The 18154-nt window shown below is 41.5% G+C and overlaps 1 protein-coding gene across 1 annotated transcript; it reads right to left on the bottom strand.

The window, feature by feature from the left end:
• Positions 1–699: 699 nt before the first annotated feature.
• On the bottom strand, positions 700–1059 carry LOC136543668 (uncharacterized). The gene has a single exon (XM_066536053.1). It carries the CDS (start codon positions 1057–1059, stop codon positions 700–702), a length of 360 nt encoding a protein of 119 aa, XP_066392150.1.
• Positions 1060–18154: the final 17095 nt, after the last annotated feature.

Below are 18154 nucleotides of genomic sequence, written 5' to 3'. Positions count from 1 at the left end.
TGGTCTATAGATGAACTCTTTTTTAACGGTATGTCTACCATACCAAAAGACACGGGTAGGGATGACATGAACACTTATGCGGTCCATGTCATATGCGATGATTGTTCCATCTTACCCAGCAAAGAAAATCAAATTCCATTCTAGGTGAACTGTAATCACTATGTCCTCATCAACAAAATCTAGGAAACCAAATCTAATATTAATCCTTCCAAATAGGATCCGTGTGGTGACCATATGCTTCAATGTCCAATTATCAGTACCATAGTCTTCAAGGATCTAGATTGAAAGCTTGGAATCATTGGGACCACCAACAGTACATACACACAAGTGACCCTGAGCTTGATGCATTGAGTGTTGAAGACCACTAGGCCCATCAAATTTTCTTAATGTGTTTCCCTCCATATCCACAGCAAGTATCATAGGGTACTCCCTAGAGTTCCCCATAATGTGCAGACAACCATTAAGAAACACACTTGGTTGTCTGTAAAATGTCACATCAGTATGCTCGCCCCATTCAGCTTCCTTATAGATCCATGCTATAGTTTAAGATGAGTAGATCACCGCACCTACACACACAATGTTGACATCCACATATTCAATCACATGGAAGTGCGAGGAGGCTGTCGGATCGAACGACAAGCGAGCCTCACCAACAGCATGTCTAACATCATGGGTGCCAAGTAGCAGAATTTTAAACTTCTAGGTCATTGGATTGCAGATGACATAGTGGTATCCATCAGCCCCAAGGCACCAGCATAGGATGAGGCCATTGCAGCAATCTAAGACAGCTACATTTTCAATGTTGAAGGGCAAGAATTCCAAGGAGTAGGAGCGTATACCACGAACAATGTTGGTGAGGTTTCGATTGCCGTTCTCACTGTCGTAGAAGAAGCCGGCCATAGTCTGGGGCAGCTTCTTATGGTTGTTGGGGTCTGAGATGAGGTTTTCCAGGAGCAATAGACACATTTGTAGTAGAACAAGGAGGCGGTGTAGGATCTCAAAAATAATATCCTCCATGAGGCTAGCCAATGTGTTCCTCTTGTTGGGGGCCTCCAACATTTCGTTAGTGTGTAGTACGATGAGAGCTTCCTCAGTAATGAGATCACTGAAGAGAAAAATAATCCAACATAGATCCATCAGTGAAGTCCACAACTCATACCAAAGTGCAACTTTAAAAACCATTAACAATTTTCATGATATGATCTCATGTAAATTTAGAGTAGCAGTTAATGGAGCTGTAACCATTACAATTTTAGTAGTTAACTGAGCTTCCTTAGTTTTCACAAGTAGAATGTCAGTGAACAAGTGGTAGTGATCATCATTGGCATCAGTAGCAATGTTTGGAGCTTAAACATTATTGGCCTCAGTGATGTGAATGATGGACACAAAGCATTGATTTGCTTTCGATGCCTTCCTCTTGTTTGGAACCAAATATATACCTTGGTTGTCAACAAGGAGAAGACATAGAAAGCAAACATATGAGCTGCATCCTAATATATCCAATAGCCATGTAGACATCATTGGCATAGAAATGTGGCCTTAGATATGTTACAAGTTTAAAATACCATAAGAACTCCTCCTAGTTCTTTTAATCAGCATTGGCATAACGAAATCTGCAATGCTACAATGTTTCTTGTATACCTCATGTTCAAGCAAGGACCAAAATAGTGAAGCGAACAGGAAAAGGTGAGAAAGGAGACCTACAGATCAGATTTGTTGCCTCTGCCGCGGCACACGATGGACATGGACGCCAATGCCGCCGCGCTCCACCGAGAAGACCTACTGCCTAGCCTCCAAAAGGATGCCTGAGCCACCATAGCAAACCAGGGATCCTCTATTGCTACCACCACTGTAAGTTCAAAGGGCACATATTTGTTTCCACTTGCAGGGGATACATCCAATATATAAGTCAACCTATGAACATAGTGGACATATACTACTTTTAGGACTCCAAAGACATGTCAACACAACTAGGCGTCAAGCGCAATGGTGAAGACAGATCAAAAACTTCGTCAAAGATGTGTAATTAGTTCAATGATGAAGCCCTGGTCATCATAGTTCTAAAGAGGATCGTCACAGATGAGTCGCGTGAGTGATCTGTGATGAAACTGTGTGCTCTTCTATGATGTTTCTTGGGATGATTGTTGACGGTCGTTAACATCAATCATAAACTATCAATATAACCTGCATATATACTTAGTTCCATCACCAAACATAGGACTAGGGGTGTAAATTAATAAAAGCCATGAGTTTTGGTGAATCTATGAATGCAGGAGGATTTAATCAGAAAACCATCAAGGAGAACCTATTTGTCAAAGCAAATCACGTTTATCCACGGTGGTACTGACTTGGGAGTGCTCTAGAACACTCCAAAAGACTCCACCAAAGATCGAGCCAAGAGGCTGCCAAGTGGGGCCAGTCCGCCCCACCTGTAGGTCAGCCGACCTAGTGGGTCCACCTATCGGTCTATCCTTCGTATGTCGGTTTCCCACCACCTTAAAGATCAAATCTACGCCATTGTTTCAAGTCAATTTGATCTGATGGCTCAGAATTGATGGTTCCCCCTATATATAGCAGCCCCTACCCCCTCCCTGAAGCCATCTTGGAAACCCTAATTCATCTCTCTCATTTAGATCAACACACACTAGGAGGATTAGGTCTAGAACTCTCCAATGTAGTAGATTAGTAGCTCAGGGGTGACGGTCAAGTTGGGCTCATGCTCAAGTTCTAGATCTAGTCTTGGAGGCTCAGCAAAGCCTTGTATCTTCACTTGTACATCTTGTAAGACTTATTATCAATTTATCATATTCCAATCTACATGGCTATGCTTACTTTGAATATATATCTCGCTTAGTTAAAGGTTATCATTACTCTTGTGTGTGGGTTCATAGAGCGCTTAGCTTGCTAGTTTAACGGTTAGGATAAGTAGCCGAGCCTCGTGTAAGCATGGTGCTTATACGATGCTTTGCCTGTGAGTACACCCTATTCCCTGGCCGTGTGGTAGCAGTGGGAGGTGACAGCCCTGTCTATCCTTTATAGTCCACCCCATTTGAATAGGTTCTTAAATTGTAGGACCATAGTCGCGTCAGTAAAGTTATCTTTTGCAATGCTCTACCGTCTAGCGGTGTCCTAAAGTGCACAAGAGTAGAGTGAATCTTAGCTATAGTTAGGTATATACATATATATACTTTGATCCTATAATAAGAATATCATAGGAATCTACCTCACCCGTTGTTGTCCTAAGTTAACTAGTTTATAATATCTTAGTGATTTATCCCCTGAGTGTCATTATGCTTAATTCTTATCATTACCTTTACCCCTTGCTCTAGCTATGATGGTATGTTGACTGATAGATACTCGTTTGATATTCAATAATCTTCACTCCATTATTTCCCTATGGTAAAATATAAATAACGATACCAGGAACACTCCCGGTAAAATGCTACAATGGTATTCTGTGTGCTTGCGGAATCCTTCATATTCTATTTGCACTTATAAATACCAACAAACATTTCTGGCACCGTTGCCAGGGAAACAAGTGGCGTAAAGATATAGATCATTAACATACCACTAGCTTTAGTTGGATTACCCCTGTTCTATTGAATTGTGGAATAAGACAGGACAATAGACACCGTTTCAATCTTTCGGCAAGCTTCTACAAGAAAAGAAGAAACATTGATGAACCCCAAGGTGCCTGAAGATTCAAGATCCATCAACACTAGAACCCTACCATCTCACAGGTTTGTATAGACATATATGTATTCTCTAACCATTTGTAGATTGGAGAAAAAGGTCATCGTCACAAGAATTCAAATCACATCTCAAGTGACAAAAATAGACGATGCACTACTTACAAGTTCCATCTTGTGAGTCATGGTAAGTATGATCAAGAAAGGCGAGATAGTCATGCTCATGGACTTTAAACTTAATGAGTTGTTATCTTTTAACTTTTTGCATTCCACTGCATGTTTACTTGGAATAATCCATGCATCCATTCTATTTAGTTTGAATTCTCACATGTCAAATCCAGAGCATGCTCATTTCATTGCACACATTCATGTCGCTTGCATCTTTACCAAAAAAAATATATTCCTCACCTTGGTCATGCTTTTTCATCTCTGTTTGAATAAATCCCTGTAGTGCTTTCATGCTACCTTTATTTGCTATAGTATGTTTAGGTTTGGAAGTATCTTTATACATCTTATAAATTAAGCATGGTGCTTAGTTTAAATCAAGAGATGTGTATTCTTATTTCCAAAGGCTTTTTAAATTTTGCGTGGTGCTTAGGTTAAAATGCCTTGATCAAATTAGACATGAGTTTAGTTTGGTTATTGAACTAAAACTTGTTGTAGTAGATACTGGTTATTTTGTTGGACTAACCCCTACAGAAAACTCTCAAACTCAATTTGGGAAAGTCCTATTGGCATTTCTTAGCGCAATCACCAACTAAGGAAGTTTTAAGTCCGTCACCAGTAATAGCGCCAGAAATGCTTGTTGGTATTTCTTAACACCATTACTAAGATTGAGTTAATCTTGGCAACGCTACCAAGAAACACCAACTACGATAGTTCTTAACGATTATAGAGAATATCCACAAGCGCATGGATCTATCATTGTAGCATTTCACCTAGAAGTATTCAAGGTATCGTTATTTATATTTTCCCAAAGGAGGGCAAGGTATGAAGAGTCTAGCATGAGCATAAACATGATTACATACTTGCAAAGTGGACCCTAGTGCATGACAGGGGTAAAAATGGTATTTCATGGATAGTAGACACACATCTAGGCCAACCTCAATGATAAAAGGAAAACAAAGAATAAAAGAATGTTCCTACATGGAGCTGGGATGTTCTAATATATCCATGCAAAGAACAATTAATGATCATACAAGCTACATGACTAGAATTAGAACTAAGTGTGAGATGGACGGGGAGATCTCCAAGCACTGGTTTGCTAGCAAGCGTGAGATACTTTAAAACTCCTACACAATACCCGGACATGGGGGATTACAAGGGACGGACAAGGCTATCACCACCTGCCTCCTACCCCTCAACCATGGGATACCATCATATCCAAAAGTTCCCGTGTACCCGAGCACCACGCCCTTGTACAAGGAAACTACCCATATCCCCCCAGGACTCCGACCCTATGGATTGACAAGCAAGAATATATGGGCAAACCCAAAGGAACGACGAACCGTCACCCCAACCCTAGCTCTACTTCTACTCATACAAATCATATGAATGATTAGGCATGAAGTTGAACATGTTAAGTTCATATCACACAAACTATATGCTAGTTCATATATCATGATTATAACAAGACAACTATACTCTAGTTCTATAGCACAACTATATAAATGATATGAGAGCAAGACTTTGGAAGAACTCTTCATAGTATTATTCATACCAATATGTCACTCTTCTTCTAAGGGGCCAAGCCCTCCTTGATAGCTTTGCTAGCTCCAAATACTACTACTAAAGCTAAGAGAGTACAAATAGAGAGGTGAGGTGTGTAGCTCCAAATGTTGTGTGTCTTAAGAATGAGCTCTAACCCTCAATTTATAGTAGAGTGTGGTCGGATTGGCCTTGACAAATTAGGAAATACCCAGGAACCGCCTATGCATGGCGGCATGCAACCGCTAGAGAAGTGTGGGCCCAAGAGGGGTGGCGGTGGTGTGGCCGCACTCAGGGTGCGCCTGCACCCTAGTGGGCCAACCTCGCGACCGCCTTCGCGTGGTCGGTTCCTAGGTGAGCCTAGACCTTGTCCACGTTGGTTCTATAATAGAACCATCCAATTTATAAGAGCACAAGTACAATGGCAGCCCACAAGCGGTCGTACTATCATACTTGAGCCCATATAAACATGGTAGTCCGTCGAGTAACACGAAGGGTCTCGATTCATCTCCAACATACAACCAAGATCGTACATGATTCAATATACATGCCACATGTTACATAGAGTTCATAAATACATTGCCATACATCAGAGTGCGATTATAGTTATTACAAACCAAGATCAAATAAAGTAGTAGCGGAAGCAAAGTAGTTTTTAAACCAACATCTCACACCGTTGTTCAAGTACTTGCCAGTCTGTGATCACCACCCACAAAAGCATCATAGATAAGATATATAAGTAGAAGCACCTTGCCTGGGGCCTACTCCTCGTCCATAGTGGGACATAAGCAATTCTTATAGTAGTCGTGATAAACAGTGTTATCTGCAACAAGTGGGAAATAAACCTTGAGTACAAGAAGGTACTCAGCTAGACTTACCCGTCATAAACCAAAAAATAAAGTGACTCCAAGGATCAAGCAAGGCTTTCTAAGTGGAGCTACCTTGACAACATTTTGCATAAAAAGCCACTAATTCAGCTATACATTTTATAATTCGGTCATCAAGTTAGTTATAGCTATTCATCTCTGGATTAGCAACTAACCTATGCCAAACATGTGGTATGTCAGCAGTGACAGAACAATAGTAACCATAGCAATTTATTATATCATTCTCAGAACCATTCCACTTGCCATTATCACTACGATAGAAGGAAGCTCAGTCAACTTTCTCACTATCGAGAGAGACGATGATTCGAATCGATTGCAACCAGCTGGGCAGTATTCCTAACACAAACCTAGGTAGACCAGATCAACAGTCACCTTAGGTCACCTTTGGTACAACTCAGGTCCAATTTGTGGGTTCAATCAGTGCCACACAATTAGGGACACTACCGGATGCCCGGTCGATCAGGACTCTAACCTACCCTTGGCCTCACATCGGCTCCCTGCACATCCTTACTACCTCCACTATGGTGACTCTAACAAAACGAGGCTCGGCCTGAGTTGAGCTACTTAGCTTTACGGTTGGAACGAGTTATCCGACCAGCTAAGTGAGAGGCATGCGTTCAAAATGACCGGGGACCAACAACGATACGGTCCTCAATCGGCGTAGACTGAATCACATGAGTCAACCTACAATATAGACTCTGTCCGGCATCGATTTACAACATCCCATAGTTCTTTTACACGATAGCATCGACAAATAAAGAAAAATCAAATTTCAAATCAGGCCCAGCAGCTAGGTGCACCCGGTCCAGTGCACCCAGAGGCGCTAACAGTGGGGGCCCATGGTCAATGTGACTGCACGTGATAGACACATGGAGCAGGGGCATGGTTTGACCGGTGGCAAACCCGTCGACGGTGAGGTCACCGGTATTGGGTTCCCCACACTCTTGCGCATCGACAATGGTAGCACGATGGAGGTGCTATGTGGCAGGCTCGTCATTTCTAGTGACGATACAGTCAGGCGAGCGTGACTATAGCGTTAGGAGGTCCTAGAGGAGCTCTCGGGTTAGGCCAAGGTCATGGTGGAGTGGCGGTGTGCTTTGGCCGGGTGCATGGCGGCGTGGCGGCGCACAGCGCATGGCGGTGAGGTCACTATTCTGACAAAATGGCATCCGAAGGTAGGTCTTCGTCTTCGAGGACGATGCAGAAGTTCTAGACGACACAGTAACGGGCACTAGAGGGAGCTAAAGGCGGCCGGTGAGGTCGGCGGTGGTGAGCTCATGCGCGCGGCCATGGCGGATGCGCACAGTGCAATCATGCATTCCGGTGTGGTGGCAGCGGTAATAGTTAAACTGGCTTTGGCCTTAGCATATAGACCCCATGACGATGACTAGATGAGGGAGAGTGGTTGGAGGTGGACAGGTTGTGGCTGGCCATGGGTGAGCTTGAGCTCGGCGGTGCAATGTGGCCTTACCCATGCACGAACGATGGCGTTCGTGGCCTGGGGAAGTGGAGCAAGTCACGATGGAGCTATGTGCATGATGGATTGAACGGCGGGGCTACAGTGGTGGCGTGCGAGCATGGCGGAGGCACGGCGATGATGGCGACGGTGGGTCGGCTCGGCTGCGCAAGAGTGAGAGTGAGGCAGAGCAAGGGCGAGGAGTGAGTGGGAGAGAGTGAGCGACCGGGCGCCCCTTTTCTCCCCCTTGGCACGATGTCGTGGGGCCAGCTCTGGCGTATGGCGCCACGCGATGGCCAGCGCCTGCGTGTGGTCGGCCACCAGGGCTGATTCAAATTGGCCATCAGGGCCTGATGCAGATGACTGATAGAGCTACTTCATGCACGTTTAACTCCTAATCCGTGGTGAATCAGTGGAAACTATATTAGTGAAAGTTGTAGAGCTATGTGAGATCTCCAACTTTGCTTTAAGGAGTAACATCTAATTCATCATGGTTTCCAAAATGCAAAGCTCCAAAGTAGGTCACATTGAAACTGAAATTAGCTTGTGACAGCAAATTTTTCTAAGTTTGAAAATAGCATTTCATTGCTACTTGTGGGCTCTATTTGACCATGTTAGGCACTGAATTATCTCATGACCCTTAAATAAATTTGTTACCCATGTCAAGAACTACAACGTTTATTAAGGGTGCACTGCCATGCAAACCCTCTATGCTATAGTTCAACTTTGGTCAAACTAGCATCATGTAAAGGGCATTTCAAAGTAAACCAACACTTAGGAGCAAAATTGGCCCATGTCGTGAATCCAAACATTGTTCCATTTACCATCCTAGATGTGCCTAAGGTGTTTTTGTGACCTCACAACCATCTCTTGCATTGGTCACACATTGTCACAAGCATATGCATGTATATAATCAACATCACATGTGATAATATGTAAGAATAAGATGAAATTCCATATGCTCATGCTCATGAATGCTTGGATGATGCTTGTGCTCATGAAATGCAAGTGCCAAATGCAATGCTTAACACTAGGGTGTTACAAGTGCCCGACCTAGATTTGGCTTTTGGATGGGCTTTTGCTTGGCTCTTTGGTATTTGGTTGCGTGAATCTGCTTTACGCTTTGCTTGATTGCGCCTTTTGCTTGGTTTTCCACTTGTATTCGAATGTGTGTCCTGCAAAACATGTTTTCTCCAATACAAGTGGAACTATGTCAATAGTATATGCATATTGTAAAAAGTATGTTTATTTCTCCTGTTTTGGACTATAATTGGTGTTTGAATGTTGTCGTTAGTGACCGCCAACAAGTCCTGAGATAAATTCACATCAAAGATGAATCAAGGCAAGTGATGAACTCCAATAACTCTACGCAAAAGAAGACACAACTCATTCTTTATGGAAGGAAGAACTGTGAGTATCAAGGATTATTCATTTATCTTTTGTTGCAAGTTATCTTTGCCTTGAACCATGCTAGAATGCAGTCAACACATAAAATTTGTTAATAAACAAAATCTATGCTAAAGCAATCCTAAAACCATCCTTTCATTAGCATAGAGGAAAAACTACAAAAATTATGGACAACAACCCATAATGCAAATTTGTTGTATTCCCTCAGGTATGTGTCCACTAACATTTTGTAGAAAAAAATTGAAATAAGCTATGCCTGTTCATGGTGTGAACCTACAAATCCAGAAATCACCACTACAACTATAGAAGTGGACAAACAAATCGATAGGCTATGAGCAACATCAAAGACAACCTAGCATTGTGCCTTCCCTAGACTCAAGCTAGAATGCTGATGACAAGCAGGATGCAACCCACCTCGTATTAACCAGGATATACCTGCTTTCATCACAATCTAAAAGTCCAACTTGCACGTCAACAGTAAGGACTAAGACAACGAGATGCCACTACATCATGGCATGCATCATCATGTCAACAAGCATCAGTAATCAATGAGGTCTGTTGATGGTGTCTTATAAAGCCACGAATGACCATGGACGCGAGACCACATCCCTTAGTCATTGGAGGTGAAACTTTCATGCAAGTACCAATGAGGTTCCTCCCTTGACCATCAAGAAGGTTGGCGTACCACTATCAAACAAAGAAGAATGACTCTACGCCACGCTATTAGTGGATGAAGACAATCAAGGAGGAATTTGTGTTTGCATCACCAAAGAACCCCAACTAGTCAACCAAGAATCAACAAAAATCAAGACGGGTTGATGGGAGAAGAACAAGCAACTATCTAAAGAAAAGGTGAGGTCCGACTCAATGGACCTAAAGCTATGAAGCCCTCACCGATAGGTTTGAGAAATATAACACTGAGAGGAGTAAAAGGTCCAAACAAAGTGTCAAGATCAACAAAAGAAAGGACAAAAGGATGCAATGATAAAAGAATGGGAAGGGGATACAATCTAGGAGACAAGAAACTCATGAGCAACTCAAGATGAAAGGTTAGTCAAGCAAGGAAAGTTTCAAGCAGAAGGAAAACACTACCACAAGTCATGTACCCTTCATCACATGGTGTCATCACGCTCCAATGACGAAGGTAACATCTTAAGGTAAGTGGTCGTTATTTAAAAAGCTTTCCTTTGATCTTGGTATTCACATAAATAAAGAAACAAACATGTTTGAGTTACAACTTTGCTTGATCCAACCTGAATAACTCAACATGCCTTGTTCCTTAAGTTTGTTCATAACATCACTTTCTTGATCTCATAGTCATAACCAAATGAGCTAAAATGTTGCATATCTTGTCCTTGGAAGAAAGCCATAATCATGTAAGGTTTGATACATTATGTAAAAATAGACGGTCCTTCCATAGGTTAAGCAACTCCACTCTTTTTGACAAATGTATTCAAATGCTACATTCATCATCGTCCTTCTAATCTTATCACCCATATTGTAAGAATCAATGCACATAACATCAACCATAACATGATTCAATGTGCCTAAGGTTAGAGAAGAATAAAAAAGTTTTGGTTATATTGGTGTTTTCCCACCAACAGAGCCCATGCACTAATTCTCTACCCTATCTTTATGAGAAGAACACACTTCGAGCGAAGTGTGGGAGAGTCGATCCCCTAAATTCTACAAGTGAAAGTTCTGAACTGGCAATAATGATGCACATAAGATGTCACCAGTTTCTACTACTGATGGTTGACTTCGAGATGCTAAACAAGGAGGAGGAACAAGTCAAGAAAGGATGCACCTATCAAACCTAAATCAAACTCAAAACCAAGACGGGGTTGGAAAAATAAGGTGCACCACCATTGGAAGCGCCGCTACTGGAGGCACCACCTCAAGAATCCTCATCTTTAAGAGCGAACCAAGGTACTCGATCAATGAACTTCCACGACTATCAAGATCAAGATTATGAAGCAACGTCAAGGGCATCAGGAAGGACATATGTGTTTCTCTGGCCGAGGGTATCATGACTCTTAGGAGGCCTACCACCGCTTCAACAACAGACTCGCAACCATTGAAGTGACTGATGCTACCATATAAGGTACGTTACATAATCATGCACAATGGTAGGTAAGCATGGGACAAGAGACAACTAGCCTCTAGCAACAACAGCAACAACAAAAATCAAAATTGGGAGGCTCTGTTCTAGCACCTCCACATCCTGCCACCTCGTTGAGCAACCACAACAACAACCAGCTTGGGGGAGAAGGCATCCCCGTGTATCTAGATAAGCATTTCTTTTCCTCTTATTATTCTTAGTTTGTTTTAGAAAAAAAGATGAATAACTAAAAACAAAATAAAAAGTTATCTTTATAGAAATATATATAGTTATAATGTGTGATCTAAAAAATGAAAACAAAATAAAGAGAGAGTGTCTAGTTTGCTTTAATTTCTTTTAAGAGCTAAATAAATAAAAAAGGACTCTGAAGATAATCTCTTAAAATGAAAATGATGAATAGTTGCTCTGTTGAAATTCCTTTCAAGTACCTAGTTTTCAGCCTTGAATTCTCCTGAGTTTTGGATAAGATTGTTTCGATATAAGGATTTACACTGAACTTGAAACTCGTGGGTAGCATATGCTTGGTCTAAGTCGGTAATTTATGGATATGATATGAGAAGGTCTGAGCTGTTGTTTTTCTTGTTTCGAGTGACACTAAAGTTCTAGAGATTTATCTTTTGAAAAAACATAAAAATGTTACATGATGAGTTCCTGTGTGACAAAGCATGAATTCCTACTAGAGCCATACATGATATTTAGGCTAGGAAAATTTTCACATATATGTTGCTTGTATTGCATTGAGTTTTGTCAAGCTTTGTTGACCCTTATGAGAGATTTGTCATGCTCTTGAAATCAAGATCACGTACACACCACCCAAATTTGCATTACTCCTACACTGGGAGTAGGCACAAAAACATGCTTTCCATTTAGATCCACACAAAAATGTTTTACTCCTACACTAGGAGTAACACCAAAAATATGTTTTATAGGTTTTCCACCAAATCAATGCTCCAAGTTCTTGTTGCTATCTCTCAAAAGTTCTGTTACAGAAAAGAGGCATGGGCTATGCAAAAGTTATTCAGAAAAAAAGAAGAAAAAAAGTTGAGAAAAAATGGACACAAAAGTGTCCGAGATATTGAAAACAATGGGTACTTAGATGCTCGCCTAAAAATGAGAGAAGAAAGATGAATAAAGAAAGCCCCTGTTCTCTTGCAAAAATATTTCCAAGTTTCAAAAGAGAGATAAGTTTTCAAGGAGCAAAGTAGAATTAGGATAGCCACCATATATCCACACACATGCACATCTTGATTTGATTGTATGACTCATTTCTCTTTAGGTCCATTGTTTGACTTTACAATATATGCATTGCAAGTACGCTCTAGCTTTCTCCCTATCTATGAACTCCACATAAGCCTTAGTTATAGGAAGAGAAAAAGGGCATAACATCATTACGACCTTTGGTGAGGATCCACAAATACCACATATATTTAGAGACTTGAGAGTGTCATACAATGGAATCTTAGAGTTTTATTTTGAAAACTTATAAAAATTCCAGAACAATGGTGGAATGAAGAGCTTGAGACATAGTGCTTGACTTGATTATTCTGTCTTTCAATTACTCAAGACCCAAGTGAAGGCTAAGAAGCCCCATGGTTGAAGGTAACATGGGTAACTTTGAAAATCAGATCAGTTTATTTTAATCTAGAGGAGAATTCTTGTTTGAACGCATGTGTATTTTTGAGGCATGGAAGCATTGTAGCAACTCCTGATCCATTACTGAGTTTGGCTTTGCTTAGGGACTAGCAAAGGTTATGTGTGGGGGAGCTTGTTGATGGTCATTAACATCAATCATAAATTGTCAATATAACCTATATATATACTTAATTCAATCACCAAACATAGGTCTAGGGGTGTAAATTAATAAATTCTATAAGTTTTGGTGAATCTGTGAATGCAAGAGGATTTAATTAGAAAACCATCAAGGAGGACCTATTCATAAAAATCATGTTTATCCTCAACGGTACCGACTTGGGAAGACTCTAGAACACTCTAGAAGATTCTCCACCAAAGATCAAGCCAAGAGGCTGCTAAGTGGGCCTGGTCGGCCCCACCTATAGGCTAGCCAGCCTAGTGGGTCCACTTGTTGATCTCTCCTTCGTACGTCTATTTCCCACCGCCTTAAAGATCAAATCTATGCCATTGTTTCAAGTCGGTTTGATCTGAGTGCTTAGAATTAATGGTTCCTCCCTATATATAGCAGCCTCTACCCCCCCTCCCTAAAGCCATCTTGGAAACCCTAATTCATCTCTCTCATTCAGATCAACACACACCAGGAGGACTAGGTCTCAAACTCTCCAATATAGTAGATTAGTAGCTAGGGGGTGAGGGTCGAGTTGGGCTCATGCTCAAGTTCTAGATCTCATCTTGTATCTTCACTTGTACATCTTGTAAGACTTATTATCAATTTATCATATTCCTATCTACATGGCTATGCTTACTTTGAATATATATCTCACTTAGTTAAAGGTGATCATTACTCTTGTGTGTGGGTCCATAGAGCGCTTACCTTGCTAGTTTACCGGTTGTTGATGGTCGTTAACATCAATTATAAAGCATCAACATATCCTACATATATACTTAATTCAATCACCAAACATAGGTATATGGGTTTTAACTAATAAATTCCATGAGTTTTGGTGAATCTGTGAATGTAGGAGGGTTTATCCAGAAAACCGTCAAGGTGGACCTAAACGTCAGAATTAATCGTCCTTATACGCGATGAAAACAACTCTAGAAGGTTCCAGAGGACACCAGTAGCTAAACCACTGAAGAAGACCATAGGAACATGACAGGTGGGGCCGGCTGGCCCCCTAGACCCATATGTTAGCCCCTCGTTGTGCCGTCGGTTCTCCACCGCCTTAAGGATTAAATCTACGCTGTTTATTTAAGTTGGTTCATCCAACGGTGATTGAGGGAGTTGACATGGATTGATGACGTGGTGATTCCTTGCCCCCTACTCCACCTCAGCCAATATATTGCAGCCCCTATCCCCCTCCCTGGAGCCATCCTAAAACCCTAATTCATATTCTCCTCATCAAGATTAGAGCCAGTTATCAAGAGAAGATTAGTCCTCCATAGGATCTAGTCTTGTAAATAATAGTGAGATGGAGAGTGAGGGAAGAGTTTGGAGGAGATGCCAGGCTATCAGTGCTCTCTCTATGGCTTGTACCTTGGTAGATTCAAGTTCTATCTAAGCTTGCCTTCGAGATTTCTCTAGTAATCAACTTCTAATTCAAGTAAGCTTCCTATTTATATTATTCATAAGGTTCACAACTCGTTTGAGTGCATTATTCTTTATTCGGGAAGAGTAAAGTAGTAATTGTAGTGTAAGCATGGTGCTTAGACTCTGGTTACTTGTGGATGCATCCTACATTCCGGATCGGTGGTAGCTCACGAGGGTGAGTCTTATAGCCTCGTTGAATCCTCTGTAGTCCACCTCCTGTTTGTAGGGCAAGTAGGACGTGGTTACTACTGAAAGCATCCTCTGCTGGTGTCTTTCCTTAAGTAATGTCCCTAGTTGAATAGTAGAAGACATAGCTTACCCAAGTCAAAACTAGAGAACCTTAGTTTTTCTTTCTACACTCCTATTCATCCTAACCTTATTGCTACCCTTAGTTAAGTTAGACCATAGTTAGTCTCACATGTTTCCCTATGGATACGATACTTGGAATACTTCTAGGTGAAAGCTACAGCAGTATCCATGCGCTTGCGGATTTATCTGTGTGTGTTAAATATACCAACACCGGTTAGGCTAAGTAGCCGAGCCACATGTAAGCATGGTGCTTATACGACGCTCTGCCTATGAGTACACCCTATTTCCTGGCCGTGTGGTAGCAGCGGGAGGTGATGGTCCTGCCTATCCTTTGTAGTCCACCCCATGTGAACAGGTTCTTAAGTTGTATGACCATAGTCGCGTCAGTAGAGTTATCTTTTGCAATGCTCTACCATCTAGCGGCGTCCTGAAGTGCACAAGAGTAGAGTGAGTCTTAGCAATAGTTGGGTATATATATACTTTGATCCTATAATAAGAATATCATAGGAATCTACCTCACCCGTTGTTCTCCTAAGTTAACTAGTTTACAATATCTTACTGATTTATCCCCTGAGTGTCACTATGCTTAATTCCTATCATTACCTTTACCCCTTGCTCTAGCTATGACTATATGTTGACTGATAGATACTACTTTGATATTCAATAATCTTCACTCCATTATTTCCCTATGGTAAAATATAAATAACGATACCTAGAATACTCTCGGTAAAATCTTACAATGGTATTTTGTGCGCTTGTGGAATCCTTCATGTTCTATTTGCACTTAAAAACACCAACAACGATATCTGATTTTGTCATAGATAGCGAGGGTTGGAGGATCGTCACCACTGATCTATGATGAAACATAAATATTCATCATAAAAAGCGATGTTCTATGACGGTTTCGGATTCGTCATTAAGATTTTTGTCATAGAAGTGGATATTTCAAGTAGTGTGGGGGTCGCCTATGGTGCCCGGAGCCATTGTCTCTCTTTCCAGCAGCTGGTGCTAGAAGGAAATTTGTGAGTGGGAGGATTGAGGCAGTGTTCAGGCCAACTGTAGGCTTTCATGATTCTAGCGCTTCCCCAAACCCGTAGGTTTGGGGCCGCTGAAACATAAGCGCCAAGGACTACAATTGACTCCTCCCAGAGCCTGCAGGCTGCTCCTGGAAGCTACCTATGGTTCAGGGGAGGTGTTGCCACCCCTTGGTGTCCCCATCATGCTTTCCAAAGCATGATGATGGTGACCTGCTGGCTTTGGTCTCACCCCATCCTTTACTCCCCGCGCCTTTCTGCCCTAGAGGCTGTGTTCCTACGAGAAGGGATACAAGGCAATTTCTAGTCGCCTCCCATACACACTTGTAGCAGCCACCTCTGGGGACCCTGATGCCGCCACCTAGGTGATAACGTCATGGCTCAGTACTTTTTCAAGTGGATATACCGCTCTTGTACTTTCGGGGATTTAAATGAAAAGAATGCTCTTTCCTATGTGTTTGGGTTTCCCTTTGTGCCCATCGTGATCCCCTGAGCCACGGGATCAGGGCCGTGCTGTTGGCTTGATGTTACGAGGGATTGTCTCCTCGACCTCTTTTTGTGTGGTCGTGAGGTTTTATGTGATCGTGTGTTGGCTCGTAGGCCTTGGACCTTTTGTGTCTTTCATGTGACCGAGCCCTGATTACGCTTTGGGCTGCGCATCGCTTCAAAAGTGTTGGCACTTCTTAGCATCACTCTTTACTAAGTTGTCATCCCTAGCAATGATGCTAGAAATGCATTGTAGGTAATTATTAATGACACTTGTAAATTTGGAATAGAATATATATGTTGAAGTAATCCACAAGTGCACAAATAATATACCATTGTAGCATTTCACCCGGGAGTATACCAGGTATCATTATTTATATTTTACCACAGGGAGGAGTGGTGGGAAGGCTAGAGATATTGACAAATATGCATACTTATGATAAGATCATCAACTCTCATGCTTTAATAGGGGTAAGCCAAATGATAAATAAATGATAAGTGTAAGGAATTGATAATAATCCAGAGATAGAAATAGATACTCATAAATATAGTATGGCTACGCAGGAGATTAATTAAGAGAAAGGATTCCTAAGTCATTTCTTATTTACTAAGTGTTTTGTACTAAGGAACATTACTAAGGAAGATCAAGAATAGAGCTTGATTTCCTTCGCAACCGGGTTCTACTTGTTCTACAAACGGGGAGTCTACTACAAAGGACTCAATGAGAGTGTCCCACTCATGATTTACCACATGGCTCAGAGTGTAGAGTGCATCCATAGGTAAATATCATATAAGCACCACACTTACAAAATGTCGACCACTTAACTCACTCGAGTACTGAGCTAAGTGCTTTGCGAACATAGGCATAAATTCATTATCAATCATGACTATATCAAGTATACTACCAAAGCAAACTAGGAACATAATAAATACAAACCTAGTATGGAAGCAGCACAAAGTCAAAATATAGAGGGATACAATGGCTTTACTAGCCTCTAGATGGTGAATCTGGAATCCTGAGCAATAGCCCAACTCTACTTAAATCTTGCTAGCTAGCCTATACTAGAACTTGAAGAATTGGAGCTCTATTCTCTTCTCTCTAGAAACCCTAATTTTTTATTTGATCTTGCAATGATCGAATGACCTAGGGAGGGGGGTAGGGCTGGTATATATAGGCCAGAGCATCAATTCTGGACCCTCAGATCAAACCGACTTGAAAGAATGGCATAGATGAAATCTAGGAGGCGGTGGAGAACCAACATATGAAGCTAGGGCTAACATGTGAGGCTAGGGGGCCGTCTGGCCTACAGGTGGGGTTGGCTGGCCCTATAGTCTGCTTGGGGGGGATGGCGTCTGGTGATCTTTGGAACCTTCTAGTGCTATTCCCATCGCGGATAATTGCAATTTAATTTGATGATTTGATCCACTTTGACAGTTTTCTAGATAAACCCTGCTGAAAACATAGATTCACCAAAACTCATAGAAATTGTCAGTTTAAACCCCTAAGTCTATGTTGGTGATCATTTTCATGCCCTTTTTACAAGTTACGTTGATGGTTTTTTTATGGATGATAACTACCATCAACAAACTTCCCTAAGCTTAACCTTTGCTCATCCCTGAGCAATGCCAAACTTAGCAATGGATCAGGAGTTGCTACAATGTTTTCACTCCTCAAAAGTACATATGCATTCAATCAAAAATTCTCCTCCGGGTTAGAACAAACTAATCTGACTTTTAAACTTACCCATATTACCTTCAACCATGGGCCTTCTTAGCCTTCACTTGGGTCTTGAGCAATTGAAAGACAGAACGATCAAGTCATGCACTATGTCTC

Source organism: Miscanthus floridulus, chromosome 3 (genome assembly GCF_019320115.1).
Source record: "Miscanthus floridulus cultivar M001 chromosome 3, ASM1932011v1, whole genome shotgun sequence".
NCBI lineage: Eukaryota > Viridiplantae > Streptophyta > Magnoliopsida > Poales > Poaceae > Miscanthus > Miscanthus floridulus.
The sequence above is the reverse complement of the archived record's forward strand: the minus strand, read 5'-3'. Positions and strand labels throughout refer to the sequence as shown.